The sequence below is a fragment of the Podarcis cretensis genome, assembly GCF_951804945.1.
Source record: "Podarcis cretensis genome assembly, chromosome: 7".
Taxonomy (NCBI): Eukaryota; Metazoa; Chordata; class Lepidosauria; order Squamata; family Lacertidae; genus Podarcis; species Podarcis cretensis.
Genome location: NC_137176.1, coordinates 25637393 through 25664999, shown reverse-complemented (window position 1 = coordinate 25664999; position 27607 = coordinate 25637393). Strand labels below are relative to the sequence as shown.

The 27607-nt window shown below is 42.6% G+C and overlaps 1 protein-coding gene across 2 annotated transcripts in view; it reads right to left on the bottom strand.

Moving 5' to 3' along the window:
* The window catches only part of MYLK4 (myosin light chain kinase family member 4), a 95044-nt gene that overhangs the window by 2040 nt on the left and 65397 nt on the right, over window positions 1-27607 (bottom strand). For both annotated transcript variants that reach the window (XM_079984969.1, XM_079984968.1), the window contains 12 exons: window positions 19576-19642; window positions 18126-18564; window positions 16768-17039; window positions 15019-15124; window positions 14030-14123; window positions 12979-13088; window positions 10988-11129; window positions 9874-9944; window positions 8387-8515; window positions 8067-8219; window positions 6576-6654; window positions 3753-3819 (listed from right to left, as the gene is read on the bottom strand). In XM_079984969.1, the coding sequence (XP_079841095.1) occupies window positions 3772-3819; window positions 6576-6654; window positions 8067-8219; window positions 8387-8515; window positions 9874-9944; window positions 10988-11129; window positions 12979-13088; window positions 14030-14123; window positions 15019-15124; window positions 16768-17039; window positions 18126-18564; window positions 19576-19642 (1710 nt within the window). In that variant the 3' untranslated portion in view covers window positions 3753-3771. The remainder of the gene's footprint in view (window positions 1-3752; window positions 3820-6575; window positions 6655-8066; window positions 8220-8386; window positions 8516-9873; window positions 9945-10987; window positions 11130-12978; window positions 13089-14029; window positions 14124-15018; window positions 15125-16767; window positions 17040-18125; window positions 18565-19575; window positions 19643-27607) is intronic.

Here is a 27607-nt window from a genome sequence, read left to right as displayed (position 1 = left end):
TCAGAGGCCCCCTCGTCCCACAGTGCATCTGAGAACTGATGCATATGCAGGTCCTTGTTGTTTTGCTTAACATTCATCCTAAACAGGGGTTCTGGGCAACTCAAAATCTTGCTCACTTGTGACGTTTTAATTGGTCTTAATAAAGGTACTCCCTGGAAAAGACCCTGATGTTGGGAAAGACTGAGGGCACAAGGAGAAGGGGACGACAGAGGGTGAGATGGTTGGACAGTGTTCTCGAAGCTATCAGATGAGTTTGACTAAACTGCAGGAGGCAGTGGGAGACAGAAGTGCCTGGCGTGCTCTGGTCCATGGGGTCACAAAGAGTCAGACACGACTAAACGACAACAAATAAAGGTACCCTATCGTGGCAATTGTTTTTTTTCTTCTTCTAGTGGGCCCACATGGGTAGCTATTATTTCTATACATGCAGACCACCTAACCATGTCTACCTAGAAGCATGTCCTACTGAATTCAGTTGGGCTTACTCCCAGGTCCATGGGGTTAGGATTGGAGCCTGAGTTCACACCAGATGTGGAATAAATTGGAGACCGGACAAAATAAGAAATGTTGCCTTATTCCACCCTGTCTGGTTGAGGCAAGTAGTCTCTTCCCACAAATTTGACTCAGTGAATGATTGAAGTGACTGGGAACAATGTGGTTTTGGTGGCTTAGACATGGAGACATGTAATGCAACTTACAGGAATCTACTATAAACCAGAAACCTTGAAGCTCTGCAGAGCAGTCTTCGCAAAACAATGCTACAAGCCATCCAGTTATAAATGTAACCCCATCGTGCTGACTGTCTCTTTCCAAACGGATCAAAACACCACTCAGAATTAGTACTCAAAATGTAAAGTGGCATATTTCATATCTTATGTTAATATTCGCAAGTTTAAAAAAATAAGTAGCAAGCAGTTATGCAAGCAGGAGCTTTCAGCATTTCCAAAATCAAGAAGGAGCCATCTCCAGATATTCTCCATAGTCCCTTGAACTTGTTCCCATAGTGTGTGTTTTCTAAAATTATTCTGGTAATCTGAAAACATACCGTGCAAGAATGGTCAGAACAGTTTTGTGATATGGTTCTGACAGGATATTGAATTCTGGCTAGATGACCAAATTATACTGGGGGGGGGGGGGATGACTGCATTGCTCTGCATCTTTCAGGGTTTTGTTGGCTTAGACTGAGAGCTACAATGACCGCTTCCCACTTAAAACGGGGGGTGCCTTTTGCGTGGACGCGTGCAGCCCTGGATCTGGAGTGGCCCCATCAGCATAGGCTTTGCCTTCCCTCAGGTGGGATACCTGGAGGTCCCCGCCTACCCCAGTGAGTTGTCCAATCCCACCTGGGGGAAGCGTTGCCAGGGAAACCAGGCCAGGTAAGGGGAGGGATTACCTGCCCACACAATAGAGGGTGGATCTTAATTGTTAATCCTCACTTGGCTCCAGAGCTTCTCCCACCCTACCCACCCTCAGTTAATGTCTTCTTTTGCAGGTTAACTTTTCTTCATAGGTTTTGCAGGTTAACCTGTCTCCACAGGTATGCGGGCGCTGCTACGATAAGGTCGCTGTTAAAGGGCCGGAAAGGAATTTCCCTGCATTGGCAGGTTTCGCCTTTCCCGTAGCAAAACGTCACAACTTTGGCGGTATCAGGCCTTGGGCGGAATCCTTCAGTCCATCTTCCTCTTTGCGGCGGCGATACCAGGGTTCCCCGTTAAAGGGGTTTTTGAAGGGAGGCTTTGGCCGTACGCCGAAAGGTCGTCATTGCTCTCCCCTGCGGCGGCGTAACGGGGGCGGCTATCTCTGCTTGAACATATGTTCTCCAGAGCCGGCCCATCCCCCCCCCACACACTGGATAACCCTGATGCTCCCTAGGTCCCCGGCTGGGGACTAGGGAGGGAGAACGCCCAATGCCTGAGCCAAGGTCTACCCACATTTGAAATTTAATAAAGTTGTGGCCAATTTAATCCCATAGCACGTTGTCTAGAGTCGTTATTCGACATGACGGGGGGGGACCACTCGAGATCTGGGGACTCCGCCTGTCCACGCAAATGGATCCATTGCTAATGAAAAAGCAAGTGTGCTTAGGGCTGCAGTCTTAGTATCAGAAGCATCTTGCTAGGTGCAGCAGAGCTGCTACACTACCTTCCCGACAGGTGGGTCATTGTTGCTTACTGGGAGCAAGAAGAGGAGTGGCAAGGTCGTTGTGGTGCAAAAGCACTGGAAGCAGTGCTGGATCAGGTGCACTGGCGAATTTGCACCAAGCTGTCCTCCTCACTGCTTTGCACAAGATCTACAGGTGATCCGGAAATCAAGGTTCTCTCCACAGCTAAAGTTAATTAAAGTAAGACATGGCTTTGAGAACTATCTGTATGATTTACCAATTTGTTCATTTCTGGCTCTGCATTTTCAGACTAATGCCCTCAGAATATTTAGAGGGATGATACAGGAAAATCCCAGTAGAGAAGCGGCTTTGTATATGTGTCACCCAAGCAGTTAAAGATCTATACCATTATGTATTACATTGCCCTCTGTATTCTGAACCGAGAGCTAAGTATATCCTCGAATTGTTGTGTCAGACGACTGAAGCAGACGAACAAGTGGAGATCACATATTTGTTGTCTGGCTTTGTTAAGTTTGTGACAAACAACATGGCAAGATTTGTGATTGCTGCCCCAAAACTGAGAAGAATGTTCATCAAGGATAATATGGCGGACTGTAGCCACCTGACTGTCAATGAAATATAGAAACATATGTGTTTTGGTTTGCATTTTAAGATGTATATATGTATGTATGTATGTATGTATGTATGCATGCAAAGGTAAAGGGACCCCTGGCCATTAGGGCCAGTTGTGGCCGACTCTGGGGTTGCGGCACTCATTTTGCTTTACTGGCCGAGGGAGCCGCGTACAGCTTCCGGGTCATGTGGCCAGCATGACTAAGCCGCCTCTGGCGAACCAGAGCAGTGCACGGGAACGCCGTTTACCTTCCCGCTGGAGCAGTACCTATTTATCTACTTGCACTTTGAGGTGCTTTTGAACTGCTAGGTTGGCAGGAGCTGGGACTGAGCTACGGGAGCTCACCCCGTCGCGGGGATTCAAACCACTGACCTTCTGATTGGCAAGTCCTAGGCTCTGTGGTTTAACCCACAGCGCCACCCGCGTCCCCCATGTACGTATGTACGTATGTACGTATGTACGTATGTATGTATGTATGTATGTATGTATGTATGTATGTATGTATGTATAAATTGGCTAACATTGCCTTTTTAATGGTCTACCTATGTGCATTCTGTATAGCAAGGATAGGATGTATATTTCTTTGTAATGATGGTTGAAATGACCACAGTGGTTGCAAGAACAAATAAACTAATTCACTGCCTTGCCGCTCTGCCTCTCAGTAAGCAACAGTGAGTCCCTTGCCAGAAAGCGAGCAGAGCAGTTCCACCCCACAGGCTGAGCCGCTTTTGCTTTGTGCTACTAATCAAAGACTATTTCAGGTGTTAATGTTAAGTCAACCCACCAGCACTAACTTGAAGCTGTGCACTTGTTATGGAAACTGCCCTAAACAATTGCACATGGTTGCATGCATTCATAATCTATCGTTATACAGATCTGGAGATTTCTTTTAGCCACATGGTGGTAGGAAGAAACCTCTTTAATCCATGTAGTGAGGATGCTTCATAGCAAAGCAGTGGCCTTCACAGAGTGGCGCAGTAATCAATACTTTCCACTGATATCCGAAATGTTACCAACCTTCCATTTCTCATAGAGCTTATGGAGTCACAGGTGCCTGAGATCCAGCGGAAGCCTTAGCTTTTCTCTACAGGGAGATAAAAGAGAATGTCAGAACTGGCTCGACTAGAGCCCCAGCCTTGTGATACATTTAAAACAGCAAGCAACTATAGTAGAACCCCTACTTACGACTGCCTCTACTAGGGCCCGATCCAAGTCGCGACCGTGGTAAACCCGGAAGTAAATACTGGGTTTGCCATGATTCGCGCATGCGCAGAAGCGGCTTCTGCCGTTTACACATGCACAGAAGCGGCTGCCGCCGTCTGCACATGCGCAGAAGCCACCATCTGCACATGCGCGCAACGGCGCTTCTACCAGTGACCCGTTTTGCCCAAAGGACGGGCCACCTGAACGGATTATGGTGGTAAGTAGAGGTTCCACTGTATGTGCTATTTCTAGTTAGGTGGCTCAGAAGCACATCTAAAAGGCTCAAATCATGCAATGGATTCCAAGACTTAGTTCAGACTCTTATCAAGACACAGACTGCCTTTATGGTGGCGGAGAAATAGGTGTGCTTCCAAATTTTTTTCCCCTTCCAAAAGGGGAGAGATTGTACAAATTGGGTATTTGAATGATCAGGCATTCATGTGGGGAGCATCTATAATGGTGTGGGCTAAGTTCTTTTGGCACAAGCCAGAGTACATATGCTGGGGTGGGGCACCTCAGACTCTTTAATCCACACCTACAATAACCAGCATAATTTCTTCACACAAATAGGCACCACATGTACATTGGTAGTTTTTGTTTGTTTTGTGTTTTTTTTTTTTTTTTGCTTTAAACAAATACAGATAAATATAAACAACCAAAATTACAAAAGAAAAATCCTTGATGATAATAATAATGGAAAAGGCTAAAAAACTACAAAAAATATCAAAGTACATGGCATAGAACATAAGGCATTATGGGAAAGAAAAAAGAAAGAGGAAAGAAGAAGGAGAAGGAAGGGAAAAAAGGTGTGTGTGTGTGTGTGAAATGAGCCAAAACACAAGAAGGCTCGTCTATTGTACGCTTCCGTCAAGGTCACAACAGATCATTATTCTTATCATCAATTCTCTCTATCTGCATTCCATAGAATCCCTTATCTTGGTATCAGGGAACATTTCCCTATGCGGTATCATTCTAAATATAACCAGGTCTTTATTGATGAACCCTTATCCCCGAGATAATTATTTAAACATTCCCATTCTTCTTTCACTATCTTTTTAGGTTTATTGCATCTGTCAGCTTTGCGAGCTCCAAGTACTCGCACAATTTGACTACCCATTCATCTTTAGTAGTTGGTAGTTTTAAAACACCAACAATACCAACATCAGCACAGGCATAAGAGTCTAGCCAGATAGGTTCAATAGCAGAACTGACTTAGGAATAGAGATGGGTGAATTTGTCAACTTCAGTTACTCTCAGTTTCTCATTCCCCCGCCCGCCCCCCCAGTCTTCAGTTTGCCCCACTGCAGATGCAGCCCGCATGCAAATCTGTATGCAAATTTGTGCACAGTTCTCCTAATACTTTTTGCACGTAATTTTGCCCAGTATAAGCATTATGTGGAAGCAATCTCCACATAGCAGAATGCATTTTTGTGGGTGCTACTTTCACCAAAACACACATTTTTGTATGCATCGTTTGGCTGGGAGGACGGCACCACAAAATTCAGAGCCGTGCAAATTTTGAAGAAGAGCTTTGCTTTGATTCATCTTTCAGTTTGGGAAGTGTGGATTTTGGAAGATCACATTTAGCACAATGAGCTAAACCAATCTCTCCTCTGCGCCCCTGCTTAGGAACAAGAAAACAATTCTATTCTGTATTATCAAGAATGTATAACTTGCTGTTAAAATGGAATACACAAGACGAAATGGTTAAATCGGCTATGATAAAATGGGCTCAGGACATTGGGCATAATATTATGTTCGAGGACTGGGAAAGGTTGTGGATCACTGGGCTGAACTTCACTGCATGTAATGCTCTGAAGGAAAATGTAATGAAAATGATATACAGATGGTACATGACCCCAGTTAAACTCGCCAAAATAAACCATTTGTCTGATAATAAATGTTGGAAATGTAAAGAACATGAAGGTACATTCTTTCACCTCTGGTGGACTTGCACTAAAGTGAAGGCCTTCTGGGAAATGATATATAATGAGTTGAAAAAGGTATTTAAGTATACCTTCACTAAGAAACCAGAGGCCTTCCTTCTGGGTATTGTCGGCCAGAAGGTGTTAAAGAAGGACCGAACATTTTTTATGTATGCAACAACGGCAGCAAGGATACTCATCGCTAAGAGCTGGAAAACTCAAGATCTACCCACACTGGAAGAGTGGCAGATGCAGCTGATGGACTATATGCAACTGGCCGAGATGACTGGTAGAATCTGAGACCTGGGAGAGGAGAGGACTGAGGAGGACTGGAGGAAATTCAAGATTTATTTACAAAAATATTGTAATTTGGTTGAATGTTAAGAAGGATGCTAGATCATAAATAATGGCCTACCACTGAATTAGATCTGATCTTGACGATAAGTGAGATTAAGGAAAATATAAATTTATTGGAGAATTGTTAGATTTTATTTAAATGAGCGGAATTGTAAACAAGTGGGTAATTTGCTTGGAAATTTTTTTTTTTTTCTGTAACGATGTAAGTGCGAGCGGGAGACGCGGGGGAGTCCAAAGAAGTGATGAAACTATGTTATAATATAAGTAATGTTGTTTATTTATGCATTTTTATTCAAAAACTTTAATAAATATGTATTAAACAAAAACAAAAACAATTCTATTCTGATATACAAACCTTAGATTGCAATTTGCAATGGAGTGTTTGGTCAAATAGCCAAGGATGCTTTAAGGCTGCAGTTGCACTTATCCTCCAGCTTAAAGGGGGGTAAAAATGAGTGTCAGTATTTAATAGCTATACAACGATTGTAGCATTCATGTTTAAAATGTGACCCCCCAAAAAAAACAAAACAGAATTGACTGAAAGCCAATTTTAAATTTACGGCTGAGAAACAAACTACACTTTACATTATTAACCTTTTTTAAAATCATGCTTAAGCTGGCCACTTAAAAGCAGTCACATAGGATCCCAATTCAGAATACAATCCTGATCTCGACTGGGCCTTTATACTAGGGGCCTTTATACTAGTGGGTGCACTCAAATCCTGCTCGTAGGCTTCCTATAGACATTGGATTAGCCACTGTGAGAACAGGATACTGCACTACTTGGGCCTGGAAATTTTCTTCTGGAAATGCAGTATAATGTTGGCTTCTGGTCACCAGGAGACAGAGATGATGTGAGAGTTTGCTCAGTGAAACTGAGGTTTAGCGTATGTTATCTACCCAAAGCCTCTTAGGATTGTGGGTGGATGAATTATAAATCAAACAGATAAACGAGCAATGATATTTAACTATTAAACTACACTCAATTAAACTACACTCAATTAAACTACACTCAATTCACTCCTGTTGAATTAAACAGAAAAGTTCTTAAAATCTAGTCACATCATAGAGTTGTATACAGTCATACCTCGGGATGAATACACTTCAGGTTAAGCATTTTGGGGTTGCGCTACACAGCGACCCGGAAGTAACGGAATGCGTTACTTACAGGTTTCGCCGCTCACGCATGCGCAGACATGCAAAATGATGCCACTTGCATGCGCGGAAGTGGCAAAACGTGACCCACGCACGTGCTGACGCGTCTTACATTCGCTTCAGGATGCGAACGGGGCTCCAGAACGGATCCAGTTTGCATACAGAGGTACCACTGTAGTTGGAAGGGACCGCGAGGGTCATCTAATCCAATTTTTCTGCCCAATATGGGACTCCAACTCACAACCCTGAGATTAAGAACCTCATGTTCTACTGACTGAACTACAGTGGTACCTCGGGTTAAGTACTTAATTCGTTCCGGAGGTCTGTTCTTATCCTGAAACTGTCCTTAACCTGAAGCACCACTTTAGCTAATGGGGCCTCCTGCTGCTGCTGCGCCGCCGGAGCACTATTTCTGTTCTCATCCTGAAGCAAAGTTCTTAACCTGAAGCACTATTTCTGGGTTAGCGGAGTCTGTAACCTGAAGCGTATGTAACCTGAAACATATGTAACCCGAGGTACCACTGTATCCCTGTTCCTTTTACCAGATGCACACGTCAAAACTCTCATTGTTTATAATGGATTTTATCATTGAAACACTCTGCCACTTGAGAGATACATATGAAAAGAACTTTTCATTTTTGGAAACAATTTCTGGTTGGACAGTACATTGAAGCTACTGGTATCTGGTTACCCCTTTTCCTTAATGAGAAGCTTAGTGATGAAGTCTTTAGCTTCCTCCGACACTTTTTCAAATTCTTGATCATCAAAGTTCCACCGACAAGCCAGGATGTTGTTCAGAGTCTCATTATCATCATCACCCAGGAAAGGAGACAATCCGCTAAGCCTGCGGGAAACAGGGAAAGAGGCAAAACGTTTTGTGCATTACCTAGGAGCAATGTAAACCTTCTGGACTTTGAGCAACAGCCAGAGTCCAGGAGTAGCTTTCATCAACTTGACATCAACTGTAGAAGAAAAACACAGTCTTAACAATGTAGGCTGCAGCATACTTACAACATATAGGCAATGACACCTATACTCCACATGTCGGTAGGAAATGATACAAAGTCGTAGTTTACAACTTCGGGAGCGAGGAATTCTGGAGTGCCAAAGTTGACCTTCAGCTTCTCCCTTGGTTTATATCTAATGAACGACAACGAAATACATGAGAAACAATGACAGCAAAGATGACGTCTACAGTATGTACAGATACTTAAGAGTTCAACATAAAGGTTGGGAATCAACTAAGTTTGTTATGTAGTGAAGTTTCACCCTGGGCCAGCAGGGGGATACTGTAGATAGTTTTCACTCAGGTCTGTAGATAGTTTTCACTCAGGTCCACGTCAGTTATTTTAGGTGGGAAACTCTGGGTTGTTGTTGCTACAATGTTGACAGCTGGCTGCCTATAAAAGCAGGCCGGCTGAGCTGTTTGCTGTTCAGTCTGTCCAGCTTGCAAGTAAAGAGCTTCTCTGGAGAAATCGCTGTGTCGTCTGCTATGTTCGCCCACAACTTAACAAAGTTGATGAGCAAGTGGAACAAGGTCCACTTGTCCACAGGACTTTCTTCTTTTCCTTCCCCCACGCTCCCTAAATGTGCTCTGGAGGATTGGGGAAAAACCCAGACTAGGTTTAGGGGACGTGTGACAGCAGTGAAGGAAGGGGGGGCGGAGTCCCACTGTGTGGGCAGACCACATTGAACTCACACATATCCCACTGAACACGACATTGAATTCCACCCAAAGATGCTTTAAATAGGCGGTTAGTGGGGACAGGCAAACCGATAGCTGTCAGGATGATGTCAGAGAATATAAAACAGGCAAAGGCAAACTCAACCCTCCAGATGTTTTGGGACTACAATTCCCATTATCCCTAGCTAACAGGACCAGTGGTCAGGGATGATGGGAGTTGTAGTCACAAAAGATCTGGAGGACCGAGTTTGCCTATGCCTGATATAAAACATGCTGGTGACTAGAAAGCATCTCTTGTTGTCTTGCCCCAAACTTCCTTTTCTTGTACGGCCATTGTTTTGTAATGTTGCCATTTGGTTTAGTACCTCCATCCTTAACATATGGCATGAAATAAGCCCTACTAAAGTCAACCCACTGAACATGTTGAGGATCAGAATGTGAATTTGAGAGGACTGTGTTTATTTTGATGACCGCATGCTGCCTGTTGCAGAGAATCTTGTATCATGATAGCATCTTGCTCTGAATTATTTGGAAAGAAGCAAAATTTGATCCCTCTTCCAGTCTATGACAGCATTTTCGGCAACAAAAGCAGCCTTTTCACCCTTCTGTGAAGATTGCCTGTTCAAAAACTTTGACCAACATGTGTACTATCAGGTTCATCAGGAAATGTGTTCAAGACCAGCCATCTTTCGGTAGCCTAGTAGAGAGTCTTTTCTTTATTATTGCGCCATTTCTCCCAGTATTGGATCACTTGAAAATGGACTTTGGATTTAGGAACTAAAAGATGCTGGTAGCTTGACTGAAAGCAACGTACCTCCTTGCCAGCCCAAAGTCAATAATCTTGATTTGATTTGTCTCTCTATTCACACACAGGATATTCTCAGGCTGCCAGGAGGAAGAAAAAAAAGAGAGAGCACACATTTATGAGAAATGCTACATGAAGTGGAATCAGCACATTTAAAATACAACACAGCACAAAAATATGCTTTGCAGTGCCTGCATCACGAAGCAGGTTAGACTCTGTGGACATCTCAGACTGTAATCATGTGGTATTTGAGGCTGGGAATGCTCTGCCAGGGTAGGTTTTCGCTTGCTGTGGCTTTTCTGTTTGACATAATGTAGCAAGACAAGATAAAAAAACTCATTAGTGAGCTTTCAGAAAGGGACTGCAAGCACTCGGACTGGACTTCAGGAAGTCTGTGTTGTGATTTTGCAGCCCATTATGAATCCAGGCTGAGACATGGAATTTTTTTTAAGCTCTCCACCTCCTCCATTCTTATTTTAATACTCACCATTATTCAACATTTATCTTTCAGCTTTAGCTTCTTAGTTCACTGTTATTCCCCTCCTTATCCAGTATCTAATATATTAAATGTGGGCCTTTTTAATGTGTGTGTGTTGAGGGGGGAATGTTATTATGATTTTTTCTGTGATTTGATTATTATACTATGAGAATTATGTTGTTAATGTTGTTCACCGCCCTGGGATCTATAGATAAAGGGCTGTATATAAACTGAATAAATAATCATAATCATAATAATTAATAATATTAACACCAGATATTGACTAAGAGGGAAGACTTAAAGATTAAATGCATCTGGGCTGTCAGGAGACAAATTGCTTGAATCCTTTTTTTTATATGGTGATGCTCTCAAATGTCACAACCTCAGCTGAAATCGGAATGAATTTGCTTTAAGGATCGCTATGTCAGATGTGTGATTTGAGTCTTCAGACACCCACCTCTGACTCCATTATTGTGAAAGCAGAATATAGTGCAGTCATTCGTTAAGTGACCACAAAAATAAGTCTGAGAGAATCAACTGCAGGTATAACACTGAAATCCAGCAGCTTTTAGCCAAGCGAGTGTGCCTCAAGGGAGGAAAATTGCCGCCTTTAATCTCATGGGTAGTGTAATCAATGCACTGTACCTTCAAGTCTAAATGGAGGATATACATCTGGTGCATGTACTGAACCCCTTCACAGATCTGCTTTATGAACAAGATGGTATCTATCTCTGACAAGTTGCAGTTCTCGTCAATAATTCGATCAAACAGTTCTCCTCCCTCCACACTGGAAAAAAGAGAGAATTCAAGATTCACATTACTGGAGAGACCCATAATCAAGGGTGTGTGCATTACACACACACACACACTTTTTATTTATTTAAAGAAACTCACTGCAGCCAGCTGAAGGCAACCAACCACACCCTGGGCCCCCCCAAATCTCTCTCACCACCAATGAAAACTAATAAATGAATAGAAAGAGAATATACCCATGTGGCACTGACACAAAAACCTTGCACATACACTATGTAAAAGAATGAATGTCTACCAACAGCTTCTCTCTCTCCCTCTCCCCACCTTTCTTCTCCCCCAACTTTATAATATTAGTGTCTCACTTCAAATATGACTCATCTGTAGAAAGGATTCTATGAATGGAAAGCTGAGGCGCTTTATGTGGCTTGGAGACCCTAAAGGTAAAGGTAAAGGGACCCCTGACCATTAAAACAGCCACAGACGACTCTAGGGTTGTGGCGCTCATCTTGCTTTATTGGCCGAGGGAGCCGGAGTACAGCTTCCGGGTCATGTGGCCATGATACACTGGCGAAACCAGAGCAGCGCACAGAAACGCTGTTTACCTTCCCGCCAGAGTGGTACCTATTTATCTACTTGCACTTTGACGTGCTTTCGAACTGCTAGGTGGGCAGGAGCAGGGACCGAGCAACGGGAGCTCACCCAGTCGCAGGGATTCGAATTGCCGACCTTCTGATCGGCAAGCCCTAGGCTCAGTAGTTTAGACCACAACTCCACCCGCATCCCATAGGTGACCCTAGAAAATCTTTACAAAATGTGCATTTTCCCATGATTGCATCCTACTATTCCCCCACAAAAACATGAGAATACAATGCCATTAGGAGAAGCTTTCACCCAACATTGGAAGGGGTCTTGGTGGGTAGCGCTACCCCTGGTGCTGATGTGTGTACCCATTGTACATGAAGATATACATGCATAGAGCTCCTCCATGCCAGTCCAAATTCCCCTCCTATGGAGAAGCTCTATGTACATACATCTACACATGCACTTTGTGTGTGTGTGTGTGTGTGTGTGTGTGTGTGTGTGTGTCAGAGATACACTGGTACCTTGGCCCTTAAATGCTGAAAACCCGAAAGTGTTCCAGTTTTCAAAGGTTTTTCGGAAGCCAAACGTCCAATGTGGTTGTCGACTATTATTTCTGGGGCACCTGCACCAATCAGAAACTGCGCCTTTTCGAACATTTCAGAAGTCAAACGGACTTCTGAAACGGATTAAGTTTGGCACTTTTGTTTTTGCTATTTATTTTGCGTTTTTGAGGCTTTTTTGGTTAAATTGTTTTTTTGACTGTGTGGGAACCCAGTTCAGCTACTGATTGATTGTGTGACTGCGGAAATGGATAAAAGCCCCCCTTCCAAACATCAGTGCAGGTAAGAATTATTATTTATTTTTTTAAATTAACATCTACAATACTGTCTTATTTATTTTATAGCACAGTACATTGATTATTGCTTTCATTTTATGGATCAATGGTCTCGTTAGTAAAATTCATGTTGAATTGCTGTTTTAGGGGTTGTTTTTAAAAGTCTGGAACGGATTAAGTTTGAGAACCAAGGTACCACTGTATGCACAGAGAGAGGTTCAACCCTTCCCTCTCACAGCGACTACAGTTAAAACAACCAACCCAACTTGGGGGGGGGAGTTTCTTTGTTATTGTCGAATTCTAAATAAAGTTTTATACTGAGATAAATAAAATAAAATAAAACAACCAACCCACGTGAAAATAAGGCTCAGACATAAAAGGCCCGTTTACTCTGTGTGTGTGTATGCACATGTGTGGACATAACCGAAAGCCCAAGAAAAAGAAACAGAAGAAACATTCAACATACTATTCCATGACGAGAACAATGTCGTTTTTTGATTCAAAAGCATCATACAGCTGAATGAGGTTCACGTGGTTCAACTGGTTCATCACATTGATCTCATTCTTTACTTCGTCCTGTGAAGAATGCAAGAATTGTGCTAAATATGATGATAAATATGGTAGAAATTGAATGCACACTTGTTGCTTGACCTCGCTGCTATAGATGCGAAGAAGAAGAGTTTGGATTTGATATCCCGCTTTATCACTACCCTAAGGAGTCTCCAAGCGGCTAACAATCTCCTTTCCCTTCCTCCACCACAACAAACACTCTGTGAGGTGAGTGGGGCTGAGAGACTTCAAAGAAGTGTGACTGGCCCAAGGTCACCCAGCAGCTGCATGTGGAGGAGCCGAGACGTGAACCCGGTTCCCCAGATTGCAAGACTACCACTCTTAACCACTACACCACACTGGCTATCGCTCCTTCCTGCTGTTGACATTTCATTCAAAATGTTCCTAGGTTTGTAGGACAATCGGACGGGGTATCTCCCTATTAATAGCAAAAATATATTGTAAATGTTGTCTAGTGGAAATAGCTTTAAGCTAATGGGGGGGGGGGGACAGGAGAAAGTAGCTCATGCCTAGAAATGGTAAGGATATTGTAATAGTGTGAGAGGTGGGGAAATCCTGGTGTCTGGGATAGGACAGATAAATCCCTCCTGAACTTGGTGTAATGGAAAGAGAGGCCAAGACTATGGCTCAGTGGCAGAAAAATTAAATACAATAAAAGAAATTAAAGAAATTAAATAATACGGCTTATTTATAACCATGGATTTACAGGGAGATCTCATTATGGGCTGTGGACACGAGTGAGCTGGGATTCAAAAGGCAATGCAAGTGGAAGAAGAAATAACTGTTCCACAGCTGTGTTCACAAGTTGTACAAACAGGAGTGTAATAAACCAAGGTATATGGGAATCAGTAGAACAGAAGCTGCCACTTGGAAGTGGGAAAGTAATCTGCATAACAAAACCTCTTGGGCAAGGCTCTGCTGTAGGCCTGCACTCCAGTTGCCCTTACCTTTTCCTTGGCAGCTCTTGCTTTTATAATTTTGGCGGCTAATTTGAGACCCGTTGATTTTTCTTCACATCTATGCACCTGGCCAAATCGTCCACTAAAGAAAGGAAGAGAGGGAAATGTTGCTGGATCCAAGACCCATTGCGCTTCCTTTGAGATATGAGTATTCAAGTTTTCTATCCTCACTAGAATCTCATTATTTGAGGCAGAACAGTGTCTAGCACAGGCTTCCTCAACCTCGGCCCTCCAGATGTTTTTGGCCTACAACTCCCATGATCCCTAGCTAGCAGGACCAGTGGTCAGGGATGATGGGAATTGTAGTCTCAAAACATCTGGAGGGCCAAGTTTGAGGAAGCCTGGTCTAGCAACTGTCCCTTATTGTGAGGTACTGCCCCACCAATCCTGCTGGACTCCTGGCTATTTCTGTCAAACCTCCTCAAATTAAGAGAAAATATACTTAAGAAAGGCACGCCAATGTAAGTCTGAAGGAGGAAAATAATGTGGGAGTTACCCTGAGAATGATTCCTGTAAGGAATGATGGACAGAATTGGAGATCAGGTAAGAATGGTTGTGAACCTTGAAAGTTGACACTGTCCCCACTAAGCTTTGAGTCAATTGATATACAGAGTGATATTCAATGTTAGCTATACTCAGAGTATAAAAATCAATGGACTTAGTGCATTCATTTCAGTGGGGCCATTCTGAATATGACTCAGTTGGATATTACCTCAGCTTTTAACCTATATATTGAAAACATGGCTAATTATACCAAATGGAAAAATAATATGTTATATAACCTAACATTTAAAACTATCAATATGTTACATTGCCTTTGTTACTGATCTTCCACACCACTTTAAATGGTTGTCCGTGTTGTTTTACTTTAGTTACCCCTATTGCCTAATCTACCATAAAGCCATCCACTGCAGTGTGATATTCAACAACTTGAAGAGATTCTTCATTCTGCTAACAATACCTTCAGTTGTACTTACCCTCCCAAAACTTCACCCTTGTGGACATGGTAATAGCTATTGATCCCTGCTCTTTTAGCTGAGACAATCCGATGATCAAAGGGAGCCGCCGGTGGTGAGATATACTCTACAAATGATAAGAAATGCATGTGAAATCCTCACACGATATGAAAAAATTGACTTATTATGCTCATTATCTACCATTTCCACGCAACAAGCAGTGTTACAATGTTCAGTACACATGCACTTTGTTTTACAAAATATTAATTCCCCCTTCTACAGCAAGGCCTGATGGTGAGGTTCGTTGACTACAATCAACACCGAACTTCACTCCGGACATGCACCAGAGTATATTTTGTATTTCAAAATTCTCACCTCTGTACTTGAATTCTAGGGAAGAATGAGGGGGTGGTGATATATAAACACAAGGCTTATGGTGTGGAAATCGGAGGCTACCTCTTCATTTGGTTAAAGCTACAAACAGCCACCACATCAACCCACCTTGTGAGTTTAGGGAGGTAAGTCCTGGGCCTGTTTTTGTAAGTCAGGTACCGTATTTTTCGCTCTATAGGACTCACTTTTCCTCTTCCAAAAATTAAGGGGAAATGTGTGTGCGTCCTATGGAGCAAATGCAGGCTCCTTGGCTTCAGCAATAGGAACGTGAATCCTCAGAAGCGCAGAGGGAGTGCTCCCTCCGCGCTCCGGAGGCTTCGCGTTGCTTTCACTGAAGCCTGGAGAGCGAGAGGGGTCAGTGCGCACCAACCCATCTTGCTCTCCAGGCTTCAGGGATAGCTGCCTGAAGCCTTCAGAGCTCAGCGCGAGTTCCCGCTGCGCTCCGGAGGCTTCAGGTTCCTTTTGCTGAAGCCAGGAGAGCAAGACTCTCCTGGCTTCAGCAGAGAGGGAGAGCTGCGCAGCGCCCCTTCAGCCAAGCGGGAGCAGAAATGGAAGGGGCTCCGTTTCTCCTGCCGCTTCACTGAAGGGGCGCTGAGCAGAGAGGGGGAGATTTATTTTTTCTTGTTCTCCCCCTCTAAAACAAGTTGTGTCCTATGGTCCGGTGCGTCCTATAGAGCGAAAAATACGGTACTTTCTAAAAGCCATTTGTGTGAATAACAACACATGAAAGCATTTCCATTTGCCCCAGAAAGTATAATCTTTTCAGTTTGCGTTAAGAGGCTCCTAAGAACTGGATTTATCAGGAATCTGGAATCCAAGTCATGGGACCATCTTTGAGTAAGCTGGGCAGCTATCAAGTTCTCTGTGAATAATTCAAAAGAGCCTTGTGGGTATAAAGATACAACAACAAGGTGATATCTTTCCAGTGGCTTTCCGTGGATTCTTACATCACCAGTTTTAAAAAGAATTAAATAAAGGGTAGTATTGCAAGGGTTTCTCACCCCATGACGAATTTTTCCTGTAAAAAAAGAATCTTGTGAACTTCCTGAGGACTGTGCCTTAACTTCACAAAATAAAAAAACAAAAAGAAGACTCACATTTTGCAAAAGCCTCAAGCCCTGTTAGTTGGTACAAAACAGCAACAACCCCCAATGAACAAGTCGCCATGGGGCTTCAGAATAGACTCCACAGAAAGCTTTTGAACTTCCCCATTCTCAAAACGGATTGTCAGCTGGTGTGAATTAACAAAATAACACCCCTGAAGTTTCATGCAAGCTCTATTAACTCCTGGGAAGTTAATTAAAGATGCAAGGTACACTCCATTTTGCTTGGCATCATCCATGCATATCTAAGTTGTTTTTTTAAGCCAGGTTGTACCAATTGTAATACTGTCTCCTATTGAAGCTTCTTGCTTATCTTCAGTCTTCCTGGGTGTGGAATCAGATCCATTTGTTTTCCCAGGCAAGGCAGGCTGTGCCTCTTTCAGCTTCGTCTCTCCTTTGGGTTCCTGTCCATCCTTAGCATTCGCTGCATCTACCCTGCTCTTTTTGCTCTCCTCTTTGGTAAGACCAAAGTCATTCACACGACGCTTACTGCTGCCATTCTGCTCATCTTTTGGAGGGAATGAGGCCTTTTCACTGACCTTATGCCTACAGGATGAGGGATACAGATTATTCTAATGGCATCGTGAGAGTGGAGTTGGAATGAAGCAAAAATATAGGTTAAAACAAAACAATGTAAGGAGCTCGTTACTTTTTTTAGTGTTTGCGTTTCATGCCTAAACAATATGCATATGGTAAACAAAATGCATACAATAAAGTAACTGCACAAAAAGAAGCTGGTGTTGTCACCATTTTATACTTTATTGATCTCTGCAAACTTCAGACCAGACCAGAGCACATCACAAAGAATGCACATACTAAGGTCTATATATTTTGGATACAGAGATATTAAACATCACTAGATAGGCAAGGGAAGAATATTCAAATATTAATTTTCAACGGGGAGATTGTGTATTGGAACAATCAGTAACTATCATTACCAGTTGTAAAAACTCACATTGTCAACATTTTAAAATGGTATTTTCCTATGCAGTGGTGCCTCGCAAGACGAAATTAATCCATTCTGCGAGTCTCTTCGTCTAGCAGTTTTTTCGTCTTGCGAAGCAAGCCCATTGACGGCTTAGCGGATTAGCGCTATTAGCGCTATTAGCGGCTATTAGCAGCTTTTAGCGGCTTTTAGCGGCTTATCGGCTTAGCGGATAAGCAGATAAGCAGCTTAGCGGCTTAGAAAAAGGGGGGGAAGGAAAAAAACCCCGCAGGAACTCGCAATACATTTTCGTCTTGTGAAGCAAGCCCATAGGAAATTCGTTTTGCGAAGCACCTCCAAAACGGAAAACCCTTTCGTCTAGCGGGTTTTCCGTCTTGCGAGGCATTCGTCTTGCGGGGCACCGCTGTGCTTTTATTTGTAATAGTACTATGTTTGTATGTTATACTAACAATAAATAAAACAAAGCAACACTTCAGTCCTTATTGGTTGCTAGTGGAGCTCTGTCATTTCGCCATCTCCAAACCAATATGTTCATCTGTTTTGCCAAGCATGACAGATTTTTAAAATGCAAATTCAGTGTTGTATGTGACCTTTGCATAAATCACACCAAGCCCCACTCTTCATGCATGCAATAATGTTTAATAGGTAACTGCATGATATTTGAGGAATTATCATATAAAACCTACCTGACATCTTGATTCTGGCTTTTTGATGGACTGCTGAGATCTTCTGCTGTATCTTCACCTGGGGATGTAGTTTCTGGTACTTCTGTTTCTTCATCTCTGCTAGTATCTGTTCCTTCAACATCTTTTCCTGCTTTCTCTGGGCTTTCTTCAGACCTCTGATGCTTTTTTACAACTCCCAAAGCATCACTCTTTGTATCGTCACTACTCGGTTTTTTACAAACGGCCTTCGCTTCTGCCAGTTTTTTCCCTGTTGTCTTCGGGAGCGAGCCTTTCCAATTTTTGCTATGGCTGTCCTCTGCCTTCTCCTTTGACTCATGAGTAAGAGGTTTAAGGGAACTTCTCTGAACAAAAAGAGCACTTGCCTTCTCAGTATTCTCCTTGTTGAGTTTATGGACCTTTTCTGTGTGGGAAAACGATTCTGGGCTCCCATCAGATTCCTCTGGAACCAAACAGAAAACAGCAGCCATTTGAATGAAAGAAGAACATGTATTGATGGCAGCATTTCAGTTGTTTTTGGGGGAAGTCTTTTGTTTCTCCCTCTTTCCTCCCTTTATTCTACCCTGATACAAAAGGTAACCCAAGATATTCCATGTACTGGAACAAAAGAACAAAACAACACCTCAAAAAATCCTGCAAGTTGAGTCAACAAGTATAGTTTGCAGTATGTATAGTTTGGTCTGAAATATTTCTGTTTGAGAAATCTTCTAATTCAGGGGGCAGCAAACTTTTTTCGCAGGGGGCCAGTCCACTGTGCCTCAGACCTTGGGGGGGGGATTATATTTATATATATTTTGGGGGGGGGTGAATGAACAAATTCCTATGCCCCACAAATAACCCAGAGATGCATTTTAAATAAAAGGACACATTCTACTCATGTAAAAACATGCTGATTCCCAGACCATCCGCGGGCCAGATTTAGAAGGCAATTGGGCCGGATCCAGGCCCTGGGCCTTAGTTTGCCTACCCATGTTTTAATTGGTAAGTAACATGGCTGACATACAGTGGTACCTCGGGTTATAAACTTAATTCATTCCGGAGGTCCGTTCTTAACCCGAAACCGTTCTTAACCTGAGGCGTGCTTTTGCTAAGGGGGCCTCCTGCTGCCACCACGCGCCAGCATGCGATTTCCATTCTCCTCCTGGGGCAAAGTTTGCAACCTGTGGTACTACTTCCGGGTTAGCAGAGTTTGTAACCCGAAGCGTTTGTAACCCGAGGTACCACTGTATTTACAGGAATAAGTGTAGGATTATAAGAATAAAACAAGCTAGTCTAGAGGTGTAGACTTGGCACAGGTCCCATGGGCAAGAGGCCAAGGTTGAGAAATTTCACCTCAGAATGCCCTGCAGTGCTAAAGCCGCTTTCCCCTTTGACAAGTCTAGTCCCTCTTCTCTAGGGCACAAGGCTAGGCATAGAAAGGTATTGTCATTATGTTTAGAAGACAAAAACTAACCTGACGAATCTGGTGGTTTCTTCTTCTTTATCAATTTTGTTCCCTTTCCGGCTAGATATGATCTTTCCTAGGGGGAAAGGAGCAAGCAAACACATTAGACCTTTAATTCGTAATACACTTCCTTTGCAAAACTGCACCTTCTCTTCTGTAAGCCACGTATTATTCCACAACTTCTAATCAAATCCAACTCTGGCAACACCTCTAATTACTTCCCGTGGCCACTACCTGCAACTGGAACATGCCTATTTGAACAGACTTTAGGGAAGGCAGCTGTCGTCCTGCACTTCCAAACAATAACATTGGCTTATTTGATGGGAAGGTATGCAAAAGCTCCCATGAGCTGGCCATTTGTGGTTTAAGTGTGGTCAAGGTTCTTACCATAGATTTTGCCCAGACAAAGATTTTTGTCTGAAATTCTCAAAGGAATGTCTGCTATGGGAAAGCCTCTGGAATTTGGTGCCTTCTTTCCAAATTGGGCAATTACGCGATATGTAATGTTGCCATTTTTGCTCCAAGACTACACACACATAGACACAAATCAGAAATAAATTCATATAATAATAATAATAATAATAATAAAGAAAAGTAAGAAGAAGCTGTTTTGGGACCAGTTATCTGCTTATTTGTTTTTATTATCAGACTGGCCAATGATTCTCCCCTCCCAATTGCTAGCTGTACATTTTAAACTCGTACTTTTTAGTATTCAGTGATGACCAGCCGTTATAAATGGAGTTGAACTGAATTCTGTGCAAACTTTGAAGTAGGCTATTTGCATAAAATACCATTGTTAAAGGTCTTCACTGCTCAGAGAGTTAATGCTAGATAGCTTATTGTTTCAAAACAATGTATGGTGGTTCCCTCGCTGCGAGAAACGAAGTTACAGGGAACCAGGCAGAGGGCCTTCTTGGTAGTCAAAGATGTCAAAGAAATAAACAACTATCTGACTTTTAGAAGACATCTGAAGGCAGCCTTCTTTAGGGAAGTTTATAATGTTTGAAGTTTTATTCTGTTTTTAAAGTTCTGTTGAAAGCCACCCAGAGTGGCTGGGGAAACCCAATCAGATGGACAGGGTAGAAATAATAAATTGTGGTTGTTGTTGTTATTCCATCCTTATTCATCTTTCTTGTCGTTTTGATTCTCTGCCTCTCCTTCTCCGTGTCTTCACAATCCCCTTGCTTCTCTTCCCCATTTCTACAAACAATTTCCTCATACTTTACAACAGGAGCATTGACTTAAAAATCTATAACTGCCCCTTGGTCCTCAACAGTTAGAATATCCATGAATTAGGGAAGGAAGGATATGTCAATTTTGGTTCTCTGCTTCTCATTTCCTAATATTAATTTCTCCAAATTTCTGCAGCAATTTGTGATTTTAAAAAATCCTCTTTAAAATTCTTCAGCATTTTGTATGTGGCTATGATTAATTAATACACACATTTTTGCAAACAATTTGTCCTAATGTAATGCATCTTGTGTTACTTTTGTTAATGTAGTCATATTTATGCACACTTTAACCTAATATATGCATTGTTGTAAACTTTATCTGGTTGGAGAACTGTGCCGAAAAATTCAGATAAATGCGAATTTTGAAGGATGAATGTGTTTCCGTTCTCATATTTCTTAGGAAAGTGTGAATTTGATAATTTGTGAACTTAACTAAATTTCTCCTCCATCCCTACCATGAACATTCTGCATATTACAACCACTTAGCTAAGCCACTCTGAGGGTTTATTTTACAAGTGAAACATATATCACTGAAATTAATAGCCAACGGGAAAGAAGTTCAGAGTTTATCATTAGCTTTCTTCAGTTTGCCAAGCATAGTCTTGTTATCTGATTTTAATCTGTTATGTGCTGATCACTGAGATGCATTAGAAAACAACGGTGCTGAAACAAACCGGTATGATTTGCTACCACAAAACTATGTTGGCACATTCACGGGAGTTCTGAGTATGTGCTACACCCTGCCTGGTACAACTTCTCCGTAGTCTACAATGCTACAGTGACATCTAGAGGAAGCTTTTATGAATATACTGCTCACAGAAAAAAGCAGAAGGTCAGAAATTAAGAACTGCCTCTCAGGATCGGTCCCAAGTCGACTGTGATCTGCATTCAGTTTTCAGAAATGTTAACCAAATGTTGTCTAGTAAAATAGCCCCTGTTGCCTTTCCACCCACCTGACCCCCAGCATCTGATTACCCAGGATCCACTACCAACTGTTATGGCTGCCAAATATTAAATGATTATGGGCTGTATCTGTGACAGCCACCTCTCAGCCACCCTGGGTCCTGTGCCACCGGGGAAAATGAGATCCATCCACAACAGAGTGTACCGCTCTGTCTGCGCACCTTTTCCCTTGCTCAAGACATTATTGCCACCTCTTGAGAGTCCCATGGACTGCAAGAAGATCAAACCTCTCCATTCTTAAGGAAACCAGCCCTGAGTGCTCATTGGAAGGACAGATCCTGAAGCTGAGGCTCCAATACTTTGGCCACCTCATGAGAAGAGAAGACTCCCTGGAAAAGACCCTGATGTTGGGAAAGATGGAGGGCACAAGGAGAAGGGGACGACAGAGGAACAGATGGTTGGACAGTGTTCTCGAAGCTACCAGCATGAGTCTGACCAAACTGCGGGAGGCAGTGGAAGACAGGAGTGCCTGGCGTGCTCTGGTCCATGGGGTCACGAAGAGTCGGACACGACTAAACAACTAAACAACAACCCTTTATCAATCAACCGAAAAACTTCCCTATTGTTTCCATGAAGCCCCTTGAGGTTTATGGCTCATAGGCATGGAGGTGTTTCAAATAAGATAATATTACAACAGGGTTATGAAAGATAATCTGCAATCACACTTTAATCCAAAGGGTTTGAGGAGTTTTCCATTTTACCTCTGTGTTTGAGTATTACATTTAGGCCTATCTCTTCCCAACTGCAGTTGAAGTGGCAAATCTATGTCTGAGAATACCACTTCAGACTTCAGGTGGGGGCTCTCATGGCAGAATCAACCCCCCAACAAAACAGAAACCACATCCTTGTGCATAGAAAAATAGCATGTCAGGGAAAAGAATGGGCTAGAAACCTATTTCCTGACATTTTGTTTACTGTGTGCAGAGATTATTTTAACATTGGCACATTCACTTCCATGGTCTGAAGTGGTTCAGTCCAAAGACACAGGTTCCCCAACTCAGCTGCTGTTTGGCTCCTTGCTCTAACCCTGCAAAATATTTGCTTTCAATTACCACTTTCCCTCAATCAGCCAGGTCACACTTTATTTGGCAGCACCGTGGAACAGGTTGCTTTCAAGGCGAACGGGTGTTGTACCACGCTCAACAGTATCTCCTTTCTATAAGGTCTCTGGCTGCTGCTTCCAGAACATAATATTTGCCTAAAATTCTTGCTGGGGCAATGTGTTCTCTGAGCAGCCAAGTTAACTCTGTTGACACCGTTTCCTATCCAGAATGCCTTAGTCTGACCTGATACTTGGATGAGATTGTTTGAAAGAAATATGTGCTGAAAAAGGCAGGAATTAGACACGAAGGCGTCATTAGGCATAAATATCGTGCTTTTAGTAGCAATTTGAAATTCGTTCCAAAATTAACTTGGAGTTTTTATGAACACCTGACTTCACTGAATTCCTTCTTTATACACCACCAGGATGAACCTGGCAATGTTTCTGATACTCAACCTTCTTTTTTCTTTCTTTATTCACCTAATAAAACCCTTTGATTTTCTTCCCACTGCCAGAAGCACTATAATGAACATTTCATGAAGTTGCCTCCACCTCCCAGCCTTTATCATCCCATCAGGTTAAATCGGGTGCCAAAACTGAACTGTTCTGTGGCTTCAGTTCAATTGCACTTAACAGGTCATAATATATAGAAATTTGCATCTGCAAATACTACATTGCCTGTACATGAGTGTTTATATCGGGAGCTTCTGGAAATAAAAAAATAAAATAAAAATCTCTTGGAGATTTATTAGGATCAGATATCCCACTTCTGTGTCAGTCCCATTAATAGTTGTGGTTCAGTTACTTGATCTGAGTGATGATAACAAGTACTTCAGCATGCCATTCCCAGCCAAACTAACGTCATGAATCTTGATATATAAGCACCAATACAGAGTAGACATGTTTTCCCTGACAGCAACCCACGTGCAACTATACCGATGCCTCAACATATCGACTTTTTTTAGCATCAGGGCATGAGACATCACCTGAGTAAATGCCCTGGGGCTGCTGAAAGCCAACATTCCTCTTTCAGATTCCTCCCCATATTTCTTGTGACATTTGTTCCGATGTACATACTGATAGGATACAAAATCAAAGGATACCAGATAAACTTGTCAGGGATCTACATAACCTTCGTGGAGTTTCTAAGGGGTTTATAAAACTTTTCTGTTTCAAATTTCCCGACAGCCTCCTACGTGTGTACCATATGGGTTCTTAAAAACCCTCATTTATGTTATGAAATTCCTCTAGCTGCTGTTCTCCTGCAGCACCATAGCACAAAGCAAGACAAAGAGTAGCACAAGGCGCCACAAAAGGAAGACACACCACACATACTGCGTCACGACTCTGCGTTCAGCAGAGAACCAGTCTTTTCACCTTGTCGTGTGTTGTTCAGGATCAACAGAACTTCCAGGATGACAACAACAGCACAAAAGGTTGGGTACCACAGATCCACCTCACTTAATTCCAGCTCTGCTGATGACTTTAAACTTGGTGACTCATATGTCACTATGTGAAGTGAGGCATTTGGAAACCTCTGGGTAGAACACTTCCACCAGGCAGAGGGCCTTCTCGGTAGTGGCACCTGCCCTGTGGAATGCCCTCCCACCAGATGTCAAAGAGAAGAACAACTACCCGACTTTTAGAAGACATCTGAAGGCAGCCCTGCTTAGGGAAGCTTTTAATGTTTAACAGACCACTGTATTTTAATACTTTGTTGGAAGCCGCCCAGGGTGGCTAGGGAGACCCAGCCAGATGGGTGGGGTATAAATAAATTATTATTATTATTATTATTATTATTATTATTATTATCAGCTCAAGGATTTCTGCTTGTCAGGTGGAACCATTTCCCCTCTTCTCTTGGAGTCAATATTGTGCTAGCACAACAATTTAGTTGAATCCGGCCGTTTGTGTTTGAGGTAGCTTCCGATAATAAGAAAACTCTGTCTATGGTGTATGAGCTGCAATGGCTTCAGTTCTGCAGGAACCATCAACGGGTGAATATGATGATTTGAGTCAGAATTCCTCTATTTATCACCAGAAGGCACCATTCTAACAACCACGCCAGAATGTTTACTGCTAATACAATGCAAGCTGCAATTAAAATCACATTAAAAACACTACAAAGAGCCATTTTACACATGCGTGTAAAATTACTCAGGTCATGGCTATTAGTCCTAATAGCTATATAAAACCTGCAGGTTCAGAGACAAGATAACTCTGAGTATCAATTGCTAGGGAGGGGGAAACTTCTTCATGGCTTATTTCTGGATTTCCCAGAGTCGCCACTGTAGGAAGCAGGATGCCAGAGTCTGATCTACCAGAACTCACTTACGTTCCCATATTCACTTTGTAAAGACAACACTTTTCAGTGCAAACAGTCACTGCATTGGTTAAAGGAGTCGTTGAGGGCTGAACCTATCAAGTTATGAATTATGCACAAATGGATCAATCAAGCCTTAGTGAGCCATTTCTGAGCAAGAGGCCACCTGTCAGGGACCGGGCAGAGGAGTAGTGGTGGAGACGGCCTTCCCATCCTGACCCTTCCAGGGAAGAGAAAGAGGAAGACAGTATAGATTTACAACAGGGGTTTGAGGGAGGTAGCAGCTCAGAGGCAGATGAGGGGGAAAGTTAGGAAATTATGGGAGAGGAGCAGGCAAAGCTGGAGCAGCAGGCTGACTGACATGTTGTCATTAGAAAGCACTCCAGACCCACCATCTCCCAGAACCCGGCAAGCCTTAAAAGTAGGAGAGCAAAGAGCTTGAAGGCAGGGGGCACTTAGCAGCACCCATAGAGGAGGTGATTGTCAGCATCGCCCTTGAGCCAGTGTCACCAACTGGACTCATGCACATCAACCCCGACTGGGCTAGGCGAGCTGGGTAGCACTTCCAGAGACCACCTTCTTCAACTGGAACAGGTCAAAGTGCTGTGGACTCACAGCTTAGAGCCGTGAGCACCGGATTCACTTCCACAATGCAGTCGTCGCACAGCAGAGTCTAGCAAAGTCTAGCAGTGTATAAACCACTCGGAGAGCAGCTCTGTAGAATATCTTCTTTTATTCTATAACTACAACTATAATACAAAACTATATACAGAGCTAAATAGGTCTAAGCATAAATGAATGCAGCACTGAGTGTCTGCAGCTGCTCTTAGCAGCAACCTTATCTCTACACACGATCTCTAACACTCAGTCTCTCTCTCTCTCCAACACACTGACTGACTGACTGACTGACTTGGTGCTGGAGCTGAATAAGTAGAAAGCAGTACACTGCTCCTCCTCTCTGGAGAATCAGCAGACTCGTCAGGAGATTCTTGGATATGGGAGGGGTGAAATCTCCTCAGTGATGAGGATGAAGAATGAAGAAGTGGGAGAGATGGGGGGTGGAGAGTCACTCAAGATGCCATTATCCAAGAGGCTGGGTTCTATAGCCTCTCTCTGTAAAGTTTGAAATAAAAAAGGATTGTAAGAAACTTTTCCTTGTCTTTGCAACTTCCTGGGCAACCAGCCAGGAGCCGCTGACAGCACCCTGATACCACCTGAAGACTTGATCTTTCTCTATAGCTTGAGCACTCTTTTCAGTTCTGGGAAACTGCTTCTAGCCAAATCACAGAGCTGAGGAAGATGGAAGTTAACTATTCCCTTTATTTCCAAAGTTCAGCCTGGTGATACTGTTGCATCCATTGTCAAAACTGCACACACCCTCCCCAAACATGAGGGATGTATCAGAAAACCAGGAGGGGGGGACACATCCCAAGATTTGAAACCTATTCATAATTTTTAAACAAAGAAACAAGCACAGCCTAAGCAAGAAGAGACCTCAACACAGTCCACTGACTATATGGTTAGCAATAATAAATAAATAAATAGTGCCTTGATGATACATGTCTCTTAAGTGCAATCCAGTTTGGAATAAGCCTCGGAGCTTTCAGTAGTTCTATAGAAAAACCACTGTTTTCCCTCCCTGTAGAGTGAATGATGACAATTGCACTCAGAACAACAGTAAATACTGGGCCTAACATGACAGGCAGTCGCAGTGAAAGAAAGAGACAAACCCAGCTGTAATGAATTACAGCGAGTTCATTTCAATGTTTGTTCAAGAAAATCTGAATTATAGCCTGGTTTTACTTAATATGCATGTTTAACAAATCCAGCTGTGGTTTATGAGCTTGAGCCAATGATTATTTTCATGGACAGTTAGACTGATCTTGGATTCCTTTAAAATACAGTCTGGTTAGGCAAGTTTAATTTCATGTCTGTACCCCCGTTTAATTTCAGAAGGAAGCACAAAGTATATTACAATGGTATGCTAAAACAATTACAATTACAACTAAAATGGCAAATCTAACAATATGGAAAAATACTGAGGAATAAAAGTGCTTTAATATTCTCCTTGGAAGTTGATAGTCATGGTGTTAAGGGAGCCCAGAGATATGCTGCTGGGAGGCTGCCCTCAAAACATTTACTGATAAAAGTTCATTTTGCCGTGAATGAAATGTTCAAAGTCTGGATCATAAGGTATGAATTCTTAGGGTTATTTTAACCATTACTTTTCCCAACACAAGTATTAATTACCATGCTTGGGAAAGCATGGGCATTATAATTTTGGGGATCTGATATATCCCCTTTCACTACTGGATATTTTTTTTTAATTGAAAAAACAAACTTTGGTACCTGGAGAAAGGGGGGAAAGACTTTATTTTACAACAAAAGTGGTAAAACCAATGTGTCAGGAGATAGAATTCTTTCAAGAAACAGGTGTAGGTGTGTGTGATGAATTCAGTGGATGTTACAGGCTTCTAAACA